The sequence below is a fragment of the Mobula hypostoma genome, chromosome X1, assembly GCF_963921235.1.
Source record: "Mobula hypostoma chromosome X1, sMobHyp1.1, whole genome shotgun sequence".
NCBI classification, from domain to species: Eukaryota; Metazoa; Chordata; class Chondrichthyes; order Myliobatiformes; family Myliobatidae; genus Mobula; species Mobula hypostoma.
In genome coordinates, this window is record NC_086128.1 from 317,851 (window position 1) to 331,498 (window position 13,648).

Sequence of the window (13,648 nt, forward strand, 5' to 3'; positions counted from 1 at the left end):
TAATATAAAGCAGGATACCAAAAGCTTTCTCATTTATATAAAGGAGTAAAAAGGTGAGAATTGATATTGGACCACTGTAAAATGATGCTAGTGAGGTAGTAATGGGGGCCAAGAAATGGCGGATGAACTTAATGGGTATTTTGCATCTGTCTTTACTGTGGTTCCTGAGTTTGGCACAGCCAGTCACTCCCACTACCTATAAAGTGCTCCAAATGGCATGCAATTCTAACAGCCTCTGACAACCAAGCCCAACTCTTGGTCTTCATGTGTGGCTTAGCTACTAGGTTGGCGCGTGGCCAAGTGGTTAAGGCGTCAGTCTAGTGATCTGAAGGTCGCTAGTTCGAGCCTCAGCTGAGGCAGCGTGTTGTGTCCTTGAGCAAGGTACTTAACCACACATTGCTCTGTGACAACACCGGTGCCAAGCTGTATCGGCCCTAGTGCCCTTCCCTTGGACAACATCGGTGGCATGGAGAGGGAAGACTTGCAGCATGGACAACTGCTGGTTTTCCATACAACCTTGCCCAGGCCTCAGTCAACATCGAAATCAATGGACAGGCAAAGAAGAAGAGAGAAGAGCTACTAGGTGGGGCAGAACTGTTTCTACGGACAAGGGAAAGGGCAAATGTGGACTACTCAATAATATTATTGATATAATAAGGAATCAAAATCAAATAACAACCTTATTGGCACAGCAACATATCTCATCTTTGCCTAAAAGAGAGATTCAAATCTTTGATGGTGATCCATTGCAGTATCATGTATTCATGTGGCCTTTGAGAAGAGCATTGAAAGCACGATTGATAGGCATAGTGACTGCCTCTATTTCCTTGAACAGTACACTAGGGGTTGCCCTAGATAACTTGTCAGAAGTTGCCAACATGTCGATTCTAAGAAAGGATATGTTAATGCTAAGGCTTTACTACAGGAATTTACATCCGCCTACATGCAAAAGGCTCTTTCTGAGGTACCTATCAAATCTGATTATATAAAAGCTCTCTAAGATTGCAGTTTACTTTCTTCGAGGATGTTGCAATGCTATGGAAGAAGTACAATACATGCATTAGCTGGGCATGTCTGCCAATATATCAATTGTTATAAAGAAATTGCCCTGTATGCTTAGAGATAAATGGAGAATGGTGGTCTGTGAACTGCAAGAAAGGTATAACCATAAGACTACTTTCACTGACAATGCTGACTTTATTGAAAGGCAAGTAAAGTTTGTAACAGACCCAGTATTTGGGAATATACAGGATACGACTTCATTCTAAGGCTAAAGGAAGCAGCTTTGCCATTACTGTGGCCACTGTGAGAAGTAAAGCTAAAACTGAACCTGGAACTAATGGAAGAGAAACGGTCTCATCAGCCAAAGGGGAAGTGTCTGTTCTGCAAGGGTGAACACACATTGACTTCGTGCCCTCAGCTGGAGAAAAGGGTTCATAGTGCAAAGATTGCCTTCCTAGAGGGAAATGGTGTCTGCTTTGGCTGTTTGTGTACAGGACACATCAGCAAGGACTGCAGGAAGCATCTTTCATGCAAGGTGTATCAGGCAAGCATCCCAGGCACTTCATATTCACTCTAATGAATCAAAACAAGCTGTGAAAGATTCAGACACAGTAGTGAGTAGTGCCCTGCGTCCAATGGCCTCACAGGGGCTGGTGATCATGATTGTAAACTTCCCATAATTCCAGTACAAGCGAAGACTAAGGAGAGTAATTATAGACAGTGGTTACTTATGCTTTACTAGATCAAGAAAGTACTGTAGTGTTTTGCACAATGGGCCTAATGAATAAGCTCAGCCTTACAGGAAAAAGAACACACATTCTCTTCTGCACCATGGGTCAAGAGAAGGTTATGAGTAGCTACCTTGTTTCGAGATTGGAAGTGGCTGAAAACTATCGTGGACTACCTAATATCTATACACAGGAAAATATGCCTGTCCATGGAGGGAACATTCCATGACAAAGGGATACTTGCCAGAGGTTGATTGGAAATTGAGCTGCTGATAGGGACAAATGTGCCTAAAGTATTGGAGCCATTGCAAGTGATTTGCAGTGTTAATGATGAACCTTATGGACCTTAGAAAAATGACTGTGAATGGACCACTGAAAGGAGACCATGGTGACAGGAGAGATTGTACACAGGATGAGCTGACAGTTAACAGGATCACAGTTTTGGTGAGCTTTGGCAGTGGCAGTTCAAGGCAGACTTCACTGAATGCAGTAAGGATGAACAAACTGGTTTATCAAGAGAAGACGACAAGATCAAATTTACCCAGAAATTTGAGAAGGAGAAGCTAAAGTCAGATGTATCAATATTACAGTAGAGTAACGGGAATTACAGAGGCATGAAGGAGGAATTGGCCAGAACTGATTGGAAAAGAACACTAGCAGGAATGCTGGCAGAGCAGTAATGGCTGGAATTTCTGGAAGCAATTCAGAAGGCACAGGATATATACATCCCAAAGAGGAAGAAGTATTCTAAAGGAAAGATGACACAATCGTGGCTAACAGCAGAAGTCAAAGCCAACATAAAAGCCAAAGAGAAGGTATATAATAGAGAAAAATTGGTGGGAAATTAGAGGATTGGGAAGCTTTTAAAAACCAACAGAAGGCAACTTAAAAGTCATTAAGGTGAAGATGAAATACAAAAGTAACCTAGCCAATAATACTAAAGAGGATACCAAAAGTTTCTTCAGATACATAAAGTGTAAAAGAGAGGCGAGAGTGGATATCGGACCACTGGAAAATGATGCAAATAATATTTGGCAGGGGGATGGGAACCGGAATGATAGAGCAGAGGAAGGGGAAAACAGAAATAAATCTAAGATAGTGAGCAGTAAAGATGTCAGGAAAGACAGGCAGGTGATGGGGCAAACGTGTAGCCATTGGGATGAGTTGCAGTGCAATAAAGTTGCAGTGAAATCAAAGCAAAAAGTATCAAATACTGGTCTTAAGGTGTTGTACTTAAATGCACGCAGCATAAGAAATAAGGTGGACGATCTTGTCGTACAGCTACAGATTGGCAGGTATGATATTGTGGCCATCACTGAGACCTGGCTAAAGGATGCATGTCTCTGGGAGCTGAACGTCCAAGGATACACGGTGTATCAGAAGGATAGGAAGGTAGGCAGAGGGGGAGGCGTGGCTTTATTGGTAAGAAATGATATTAAATCATTAGAAAGAGGTGATATAGGATCGGAAGGTACAGAATCTTTATGGGTTGAGCTAAGGAATAGCAGGGGTAAAAGGACCCTGATGGCAATTATTTATAGGCCTCCAAACAGCTGCAGGGATGTGGACTACAAATTACAACAGGAAATAGAAAAGGCTTGTCAGAAGGGCAGTGTTATGATAATTGTGGGGGATTTTAACATGCGAGTGGATTGGGAAAATCAGGTCGGCACTGGATCTCAAGAGAGAGAATTTGTAGAATGTCTGTGAGATGGCTTTTTAGAACAGCTTGTTGTTGAGCCCACTAGGGGATCGGCTGTACTGGATTGGGTAATGTGTAATGAACCGGAGGTGATTAGAGAGATTGAGGTGAAGGAACCCTTAGGAGGCAGTGATCATAACATGATTGAGTTCACTGTGAAATTTGAAAAAGAGAAGCCGAAATCTGATGTGTCGGTGTTTCAGTGGAGTAAAGGAAATTACAGTGGCATGAGAGAGGAACTGGCCAAAGTTGACTGGAAAGGGACACTAGCGGGAAAGACAGCAGAGCAGCAGTGGCTGGAGTTTATGTGAGAAGTGAGGACGGTGCAAGAGAGGTATATTCCAAAAAAGAAGAAATTTTCCATTGGAAGAAGGATGCAACCGTGGTTAACAAGAGAAGTCAAAGCCAAAGTTAAAGCAAAGGAGAGGGCATACAAGAAAGCAAAAATTAGTGGGAAGACAGAGGATTGGGAAGTTTTTAAAACCTTACAAAAGGAAACCAAGAAGGTCATTAAAAGAGAAAAGATTAACTATGAAAGGAAACTAGCAAATAATATCAAAGAGGATACTAAAAGCTTTTTCAAGTATATAAAGAGTAAAAGACAGGTGAGAGTAGATATAGGACCCATAGAAAATGATACTGGAGAAATTGTAATGGGAGATGAGGAGATGGCAGAGGAACTGAACAAATATTTTGCATCAGTCTTCACTGAGGAAGACAGCAGGATACCGGACACTCAAGGGTGGCAGGGAAGAGAAGAGTGCGCAGTCACAATTACGACAGAGAAAGTACTCAAGAAGCTGAATAGTCTAAAGGTAGATAAATCTCCTGGACCAGATGGAATGCACCCTCGTGTTCTAAAGGATGTAGCTGTGGAGATTGCGGAGGCATTAGCGATGATCCTTCAAAAGTCGATAGATTCTGGCATGGTTCCAGAAGACTGGAAGATTGCAAATGTCACTCCGCTATTTAAGAAGGGGGCAAGGAAGCAAAAAGGAAATTATAGACCTGTTAGCTTGACGTCGGTGGTTGGGAAGTTGTTGGAGTCGATTGTCAAGGATGAGGTTACAGAGTACCTGGAGGCATATGACAAGATAGGCAGAACTCAGCATGGATTCTTTAAAGGAAAATCCTGCCTGACAAACCTATTACAATTTTTTGAGGAAATTACAAGTAGGCTAGACAAGGGAGATGCAGTAGATGTTGTATATTTGGATTTTCAGAAGGCCTTTGACAAGGTGCCACACATGAGGCTGCTTAACAAGATAAGAGCCCATGGAATTACAGGAAAGTTACATACATGGATAGAGCGTTGGCTGATTGGCAGGAAACAGAGAGTTGGAATAAAGGGATCCTATTCTGGTTGGCTGCCGGTTACCAGTGGTGTTCCACAGGGATCAGTGTTGGGGCCGCTTCTTTTTACATTGTACATCAACGATTTGGATTATGGAATAGAGGGCTTTGTGGCTAAGTTTGCTGATGATACAAAGATAGGTGGAGGGGCCGGTAGTGCTGAGGAAACGGAGAGTATGCAGAGAGACTTGGATAGATTGGAAGAATGGGCAGAGAAGTGGCAAATGAAGTACAATGTTGGAAAGTGTATGGTTATGCACTTTGGCAGCAAAAATAAACGGGCAGACTATTATTTAAATGGGGAAAGAATTCAAAGTTCTGAAATGCAACGGGACTTGTGAGTCCTCGTACAGGATACCCTTAAAGTTAACCTCCAGGTTGAGTCGGTAGTGAAGAAGGCGAATGCAATGTTGGCATTCATTTCTAGAGGAATAGAGTATAGGAGCAGGGATGTGATGTTGATGCTCTATAAGGCGCTGGTGAGACCTCACTTGGAGTACTGTGGGCAGTTTTGGTCTCCTTATTTAAGAAAGGACGTGCTGACGTTGGAGAGGGTACAGAGAAGATTCACTAGAATGATTCCGGGAATGAGAGGGTTAACATATGAGGAACGTTTGTCCGCTCTTGGACTGTATTCCTTGGAGTTTAGAAGAATGAGGGGAGATCTCATAGAAACATTTTGAATGTTAAAAGGCATGGACAGAGTGGATGTGGCAAAGTTGTTTCCCATGATGGGGGAGTCTAGTATGAGAGGGCATGACTTCAGGATTGAAGGGCGCCCTTTCAGAACAGAAATGCGAAAAAATTTTTTTAGTCAGAGGGTGGTGAATCTATGGAATTTGTTGCCACGGGCAGCAGTGGAGGCCAAGTCATTGGGTGTATTTAAGGCAGAGATTGATAGGTATCTGAGTAGCCATGGCATCAAAGGTTATGGTGAGAAGGCGGGGCAGTGGGACTAAATAGGATAAAATGGATCAGCTCATGATAAAATGGTGGAGCAGACTCGATGGGCCGAATGGCCTACTTCTGCTCCTTTGTCTTATGGTCTTATGGTCTAATATCAAAGTGGATAGTCAAAGATTTTGCAAGTATGTAAAAAATAAAAGAGAAGTGAGAAATAAGGTAGCGTTAGAGATTGTGGTGGCATTAGAAATGATCATTCAGAAATCATTGGGCTCTGGCATGGTGCCAGAGTCACTCCATTCTTTAAGAAAGGAGGAAGGCAGCAGAAAGGAAATTATGGACCAGATAGCCTGACCTCAGTGGTTGGGAAGATGTTAGAGTCAATTGTTAAGGATGAGGTGATAAGAGTACTTGGTGACACAGGACAAGATAGTACAAAGTCAGCATGGTTTCCTTCAGGGAAAATCCTGCCTGTGTCATGGTCTGGTCCGTGAAGTCCGCATTCCGGTTCACAGTCCGGTCCATGGATTCAGGACTCTGGGTCTTCCAGCTGTCCCTTGTTTGGTTGAATTAATCATAGGCACCTGATTCCCATCGTGGGGCTTGGAATATAAGTAGCCTTGGGGTTGAGTGTGGGCTGCTGGTTTGTCTTATCAAGATCCCCTGGGAGCAACCTGCTGCTGGAAGGCTAGAGCGGCCACTTGTCATCTTTAGGCTGCATTGGAGAACCATTGCTTCATGGAGCCTTGCTGTCAGTAGTTGGATCTGTCTTTGTGGTATGGATTTGGTTGTTTCCTGGGCCAGCTGTGTGGTTGCCAGCCACTCTGAGCTTGGTAGGGATCTGGCTGTTTTCATAGCCAGCTGAGGTTGTTGGCTGAACTGCAACTCCAAGCAACCCTGATGCAGAGATGGAACTGTCTGTTGTTCTTTGGTGTTTGTCTCTTCTTGCCCTTGCCTCTGTGGGGTAAGTCAGGCTGTTCTGCTGTTGCCCTGTGTGGGGTCTTGTCTTTGCCTCTGTTGGGTAAGTCTGGCCATTCTGCTGTTACCTGATGGATGGTCCTGTCCCACCTTGGTATGGAGAAGAAGTTGAGTCCCAGCTTGTCTAAGTATAAGTCCTGGCTCTATATCTATGTACTGTCCAGTCTCGTGTAGTGTCGTGTTAAAGATGAGTCCTGGCTCTATATTGATGTACGGTTCCCAGCCTGCCTCTGAGCTATCAGCCTCTGGCCCCAGCCTGTCTCCCACCTCACGCCTCTAGACCCCAGCCACGTCCTGTCCCATAGTCATGTCATGTCCATGCCTGGTTCTGGGGCCCGAGCCTGAGGCAAGATCCAGGTTCTGGGTCCTTATCCAGTCTCTGGCTCGGGGTCCGAGCCCAAGTCTGCGTTCTTGTCCCTGCTCCTTGTCTGTATCCTGTCACGTCCCTACTCTAGTTAAGTCCTGTTCCTTGTACTTCAGTGTCTGTCTTGCTTTTGGGTCTGTTCCTAACGCCCCCATGGTGACAGCCTTATGAAATGTTTTGAGAGACTCGTACTGTCTTATATTAAGTCTGCCATACCTGTTGACCTTGATAAATACCAGTTTGCGTATCGTGCAAACAGATCGACAGAGGATGCAGTCACCACAGCTCTCCACACAGCCCTTACAAACCTGGATCAGGGTAACACCTATGTAAGACTGCTGTTTGTGGACGACAGCTCAGCTTTTAATACAGTCATCCCCTACAAACTGGTGCAGAAACTGAGCAACCTGGGCCTTAGCAGTTCACTGTGCTCATGGATACTGGATTTTCTGAGTAACAGACCCCAGGGTGTCAGGATGGGAGAACACACATCATCTACTCTCATCCTGAATACCGGTACACCACAGGGGTGTGTTCTCAGCCCCATCCTCTATTCTCTTTTCACCCATGACTGCTCTACCATTCACTCCACCAACACCATTGTCAAATTTGCTGATGATACCACCCTAATAGGTATCATATCAGACTGTGATGAGACAGCCTATAGGGAGGAGGTACAGCATTTGACAGAATGGTGTCGTCATAATAACCTGGCCTTGAACATCACAAAAACCAAGGAGCTGATGGTGGACTTCAGGAAATCAAAGCGCGTCGAGCACTCTGCTCTGCACATATATGGGAAAGAGGTGGAGAGAGTAGACAGTTTCAAGTTCCTCGGGGTCCACATCTCGGCTGACCTCACCTGGACTGCCCATATCTCTTATCAGGTGGGGAAGGCCCAACAGAGGCTCTACTTCCTAAGGAAGCTAAAGCACGCTCTCCTCCCTCATCACCTGCTGATCAACTTCTATCGGACAACTATAGAGAGCCTCCTGACGTATTGCTGTGCAGTGTGGTTTGCCAGCTGCACAGAACAGGACAGGAAGGACTTGCAGCGGGTGGTGAGGGTAGCAGAGCGGGTTATTGGCACAACATTACCCTCCCTCAGAGACATTTATACCGGCAGACTACAAAAGAAGGCTACTTGTATTTCAAAGGATCCCACTCATCCTGGACATCACCTGTTTTCCCCTCTACCTTCTGGGAAGAGCTACAGAGCATTAAGGACGAAAACAAAGAGACTCCTTACCAGCTTCTACCCACAAGCAGTGAAATGTATAACACCCCCTTCCCTTCTCCTGCCCCCCTCCTAAGATGGTGGTAGCTAAATGCATCACACTTCCAGGAATGGCAGGTGTGCAATAGTCCTACCACCCCCCACCCCATCTATATATTATTAATTTTGGACTGCACTCCTGAGGTTTTAGTTTATTTTATGTATATATTCTTTGTCATGCTGCAAAACGTTGAGCTGCTAAACTGTGTTTCATTGCTCCACAACAATGACAATAAAGATATTCTTCTAACCTTTTGGAATTCTTTGAGGAGATTATAAGTAGGATAGATAAAGGGGATGCAGTGAATGTTATATATTTGGACTTTTAGAAGGCCTTTGACAAGGTACCTTGCATAAAATCATGAGGGTCATATATATGTTGAACATTCAGTCTTTTCCCAGGGTTGGAGGAATCAATAATGAGGGTGCTTAAGTTTGAACTGAAAAGGGAAAGATTTATTTGGAACTTGAGGGGCAACTACTTCAATCCATTGGGTTGTCAATATATGGAATAAACTGCCAGAGGAAGTTGCTGAAGCAGATACATTAACAATATTTAAAAGGTAATTGTTTTGGTACATAGCTGGGAAAGATGTAATGGGATATGAGCCAAACATGAGCAAATAGGACTAGTGTAGGTGGGGACTTTGATCAGCATGTACCTGTTGGGCCAATGGGCTGTATGACTCTGACTCAGATTATTCCTGTTTGTTTCTCTCCTATGCAAAGCTCTTCTTTGTCATGTATTTTTACTGGGCACCCAACATTTCTAGTTCCATTTCAGAAAAGACAACTCTGTAATCTTGCATCTTGCTGTGCACCCTTTCAAAGTTAACTCTCACAGTAGATGTTCCTTGCAGCTGCATTTCAGGATTCCACAAATATTCTGATCTCTGACAAGCAATTCATTCAAATCTGCAAAGTTGCAACTCCTGCCCCACAAAGAAAACATGAAAGGATTCTCCTTGCTTCGCTTTGCAAGTAAAAACAGAAAACAGTCAACTGTTTGATATCCAGGAAGGTTGGAATGTGCTTAAAATTCATTCTTTAGAGTTTCATTTGAACACATTCTGGAGTGATATATTTCTCTCTCCCTTTACTCTGGTTTATTTGCAATAGCCAAATCAATCCACAGTGTGAACTTTCTTTCACTCTCTTCACTTTTTACACAATCTGACAGCTTGAACAGCTTTGCTTGCTTCACTAAGTTCTCCCTCAAGAATCCCACAGCCCACTGTTTCTTGGTGAGTGCCAATTGTTGGCTCAATTGGACTAGGCTGCACCTGGCACTTGCTATTCCAAGCCAGGGATAATTTCAGCTGGCATTGTTAGCACCACATTTCAACGTCCCCTTAGCTATTCAATGTCACCCTCTAGGATACTGGAAATAGTTATCAATTTAAGGTATCAGCAAAGGTGGTTTATTTATGAAATTAACATAACCAGCCAATATCTTTACAATTGCTTTCTTTCCCAGTACTTGCTTCTGAAACATTCTGTGACTTGAAACTTTTGCAGTTCTTCCACATGGAACAATCCTCAAAGGCAATGAAAGTAATAATTATTCTCCTCAGAGATAGGGCAGTCTGTTACAACTAATTCTGTCAGCTACAGACACTGAGCCTCAGCTGGTGACATTGCACAACAGCCATGGGTAGCCCTACTTTGAATGCCTGGCTGTGTCACAGATGGATCAGAAGTCTAAATCAATTATTGTCTTTCACTTCTCTTACTTCATCCCTTAGTCCCATTTTGGTACATGGTCCTCAATTCTAGCCGTCACCAAGTTTATAAAATCTTGCACAAGAAATTGACACACAGTATTAGTGCATTGGTATACAAAACATGACTACTGTGTGTCAATTTCTAAGTCACACTACGCAACTTTCAGACAAAAGAGTGAAAACAAATCACTCTGCCTTATGTCAGCTGAATTGCAAATGTTTCCTTGTTTTAGGGTTGCCAAGCCCCTGACTGCTGACTCTTTGACCATTTGATTTCTCCATCATCAATAAATATTGCTATTGATGTTATCAAACCATGAAATCATCATGAAAGTAAACAGTATGGTTCCTAGCCTCAAAGTTAATAATTAAAAGTGAGCATTTCTAGAGTACATCAGCACATTACTAAACAGTTTAGCAGACAATTTTGAAAATAAAAAAAATAACTTCTATTCAATATAGCAGCACTGTTTTCTTCAACAATATATGGTATATTAATTAAAACATTGCCAGACTGAATAGTGACAGAAGGAAAACTGGAGTTATGAATTTCATAATGCCATTCCAACCTATCGATGTTGCTTGGTGTGCCTGTGTCCCACTCTCAGTGAAGTTGAGGACCTGATTGAAAAGCTGGTTGGGTGACTTTCCCAGGACTTGGAGTAATTTGCCAACTAAATGGAGACACAGGAGCTAAAGTGGGCAGATGCTTTTATTTATTGGACTGAGGGTATGCAGAACCATTTGTGTTTCTTCTCAGCTTTTAAAACAGATCTCCTTCCACAACAGTTGTGTTGTCACCATTCATTCCCATCCCTAATCCATGAAGAACTTCAGTCCGGTGATCCCTCCCACACCTGCTTTGCCCTTCTCAGCACATGCACTATTTCTCCTCGGCAGCCTTTTCCCTCTCACTATTGCTTACCCTTTCCCCTACCCCCACTCTTGCCAATGTCTCTTCCAGCTACACCTCCCTTTCAGTTGTCAATCGCCTTGTTCTCCTGACCCTTGAAGCTTTCTGAATTGTTGGGACATCCTATCACAGGGTTCTTTGTCTCTTAAAGCCCAATAAACGGATTAAAATTCAATGAAATTCTTAAATTGCAACAAGGTTTGGGAACAGCTTCTTTCCAACTGTGATAAGACTGCTGAACGGATCCTGACCCAGATCTGGGCCGTACCCTCCAAATATCCGGACCTGCCTCTCGGTTTTTTTTGCACTACCTTACTTCCCATTTTTCTATTTTCTATTTATGATTTCTAATTTAAAATTTTAATATTTACTATTTTTAATATTTTTAATCCAGGGTGTGTGAAGTGCAGAATCAAATATCACTGTGATGATTGTACATTCTAGTACCAATTGTTTGGCGACAATAAAGTATAAAGTGTAAGTATAAGACCCCTGTTCATCTGCTCCTCACATTCACCCTCCTGTATTTTCCACCCCAGAAATATCTGAGCAGCTGACCATGTTGACTGAGAGATTTTGAAGGTCTTTTTACTTACTTCAGTCCATGGCATGTTGACATGGCCACAAATGAGTTTGAAAGACCTCTGATTTCCCCATGGTAGTAACAATGTTCACCACCCTAAAAGTGAACAACAGTGAGATTAGTGTTACGCCATGTACTGCTTCTTCACTGTGCATTAAACTAGCGTGCAAGGTTCATAGTTGGCCATCTAAGGTTCCACATGCAACAGCAGGCCACTTTTTTAAGCCACTGGTATCAAAGCAGAAGATTTCCCAGTGAAGACCAATTTCATTGCTGCTGTGTTGATGCAGATTCCAGAACAACATATACCACAAATGGTCACAGATCAGAAATATTTAGAAAGTTAATCTAAAAAGAAATTGGAGTGATGGATAGATTAAAAGGTAGAAATGTTTACAAAATAATGAAGCACCAGCACAATTCCATATCACTCTGTTTTCTCCACAACAGAAAGACCTATACTATGACTGTTTGTAAGTTGCCTGATTAGTGATATTTAGTTGAAACACACTCCCTAATCTCCACATTAAGTCACTGATTGAATAATTAGCAGAGACAAAGAATATATAAATTCTCTATCTGGTGGGAGTTGGAGGTTGATAGGTGGGGACACAGGGAATGAAACTGACCCATGACATTGATAGCCAATTTTACACATTGCACCCATTCCTTTTCACTGACTCCAAAGGAACTTTACACTTGCTTTAAACAGATTTCATCAAATTGATGCAAACAACTATTCACTGTGATTAAGCTTCATAGCTCCTGCAAGCATTGTCTGAGAAGAATTCGTTTTGTGGGAAGTCTGTGAGACCGTCAACATTAACCTCTGAAGACTCTTTAAGACTCTTTAAGGTTGATGACGTTAATTGAATGCTTTAGGTAGTGGCTAGCCCAACAGTCATAGGTGTCTCAAACATCTTTTCAGGGCCTCACTTAGATAATGATGTCATCTAACGTGCTTGGAGCAGGGGTGTTGCTGCAACATCTTGTTCCTATCTCTCTAATGAAATAGGTTGTTCATTATGTTGATAACATGCAATGACAGATATTTAGTCCTTTCTGATGATACACTATAATATGAACTCCTTCCATCTGAGAAGATTCTGAAGAAAAGGCAGTGACTTGTGGCAGTTTGGTGCTCATTGTAGTGGCCAATCAGCATTTGGGATAGATTGATGAGGTAAGGCAGGGGCAAGAGGAGTGGCTACTGTACGAGCGGCCCTCATTAGAGTGGTCAGAGTAGGGTCTTTGAAACATAGAAAATCTACAGCACAATACAGGCCCTTTGGCCCACAAAGCTGTGCAAAACATGTCCTTTCCTCAGAAATTACCTAGGGTTACCCATAGCCGTCTACTTTATTAAGCTCCATGTACCTATCCACGAGTCTCTTAAAAGACCTTATTGTATCTGCCTCCACCACCGTCGCCAGCAGCCCATTCCACACACTCACCACTCTCTGCATTAAAAAACTTACCCCTGACATCTCCTCTGTACCTACTTCCAAGCACCTTTAACCTGTGTCCTCTCGTGCTAGCCATCTCAGCCCTGGGAAAAAGCCTCTGACTATCCACATGATCCATGCCTCTCATCATCTTGTACACCTCTATCTTGAGGCTTTAGCTCTTCGAGGCTTGAGTGAGAGAAGGCCAAAAAGCAGTAGGGTAGAGTTTTTTCTCTCCCGCAGTTTAGTGTTTTTCCTTCTTTATATTTGCTCAGTTAGGAACAGTAGAGATGCCAGGCAGGATAGTGGACTGCTCGTCTTCTGAGATGTGGGAAGACAGAGAGACCTCCAGTGTCCCTGACAACTACACCTGCAAGAAGTGCATCCAGCTGCAGCTGCAGCAATGTGTTAAGGATTTGGAGCTAGAACTGGATGAACTCCAGATAATTCAGGAGGCTGAGGGGATGATAGATGGGACAGATAGAGAGGTAGTTACACCCAAGGTGCTGGATAGAGGAAACAGAGTGACAGTCAGGAAGGGAAAAGGGATTAAGGAACCAGTGCAGAGTACTCCTGTAGCTATTCCCCTCAACAACAGGTATATCAATTTGGATACTGTCGGGGGGATGACCTACAAGAGGAAAGTCACAGTGGTTGGCTCATAGGCACTGAGTCTG

The 13,648-nt window shown here is 43.1% G+C and overlaps 1 protein-coding gene across 6 annotated transcripts in view; it reads right to left on the bottom strand.

Annotated features, from left to right (window-relative positions):
• adam11 (ADAM metallopeptidase domain 11) overlaps positions 1 to 13,648 on the bottom strand; it is a 287,890-nt gene that overhangs the window by 185,197 nt on the left and 89,045 nt on the right. For all 6 annotated transcript variants that reach the window (XM_063037211.1, XM_063037208.1, XM_063037207.1 and 3 more), the window contains exon 5: positions 11,540 to 11,622. In XM_063037211.1, coding sequence (XP_062893281.1) covers positions 11,540 to 11,622 — 83 coding nt within the window. The remainder of the gene's footprint in view (positions 1 to 11,539; positions 11,623 to 13,648) is intronic.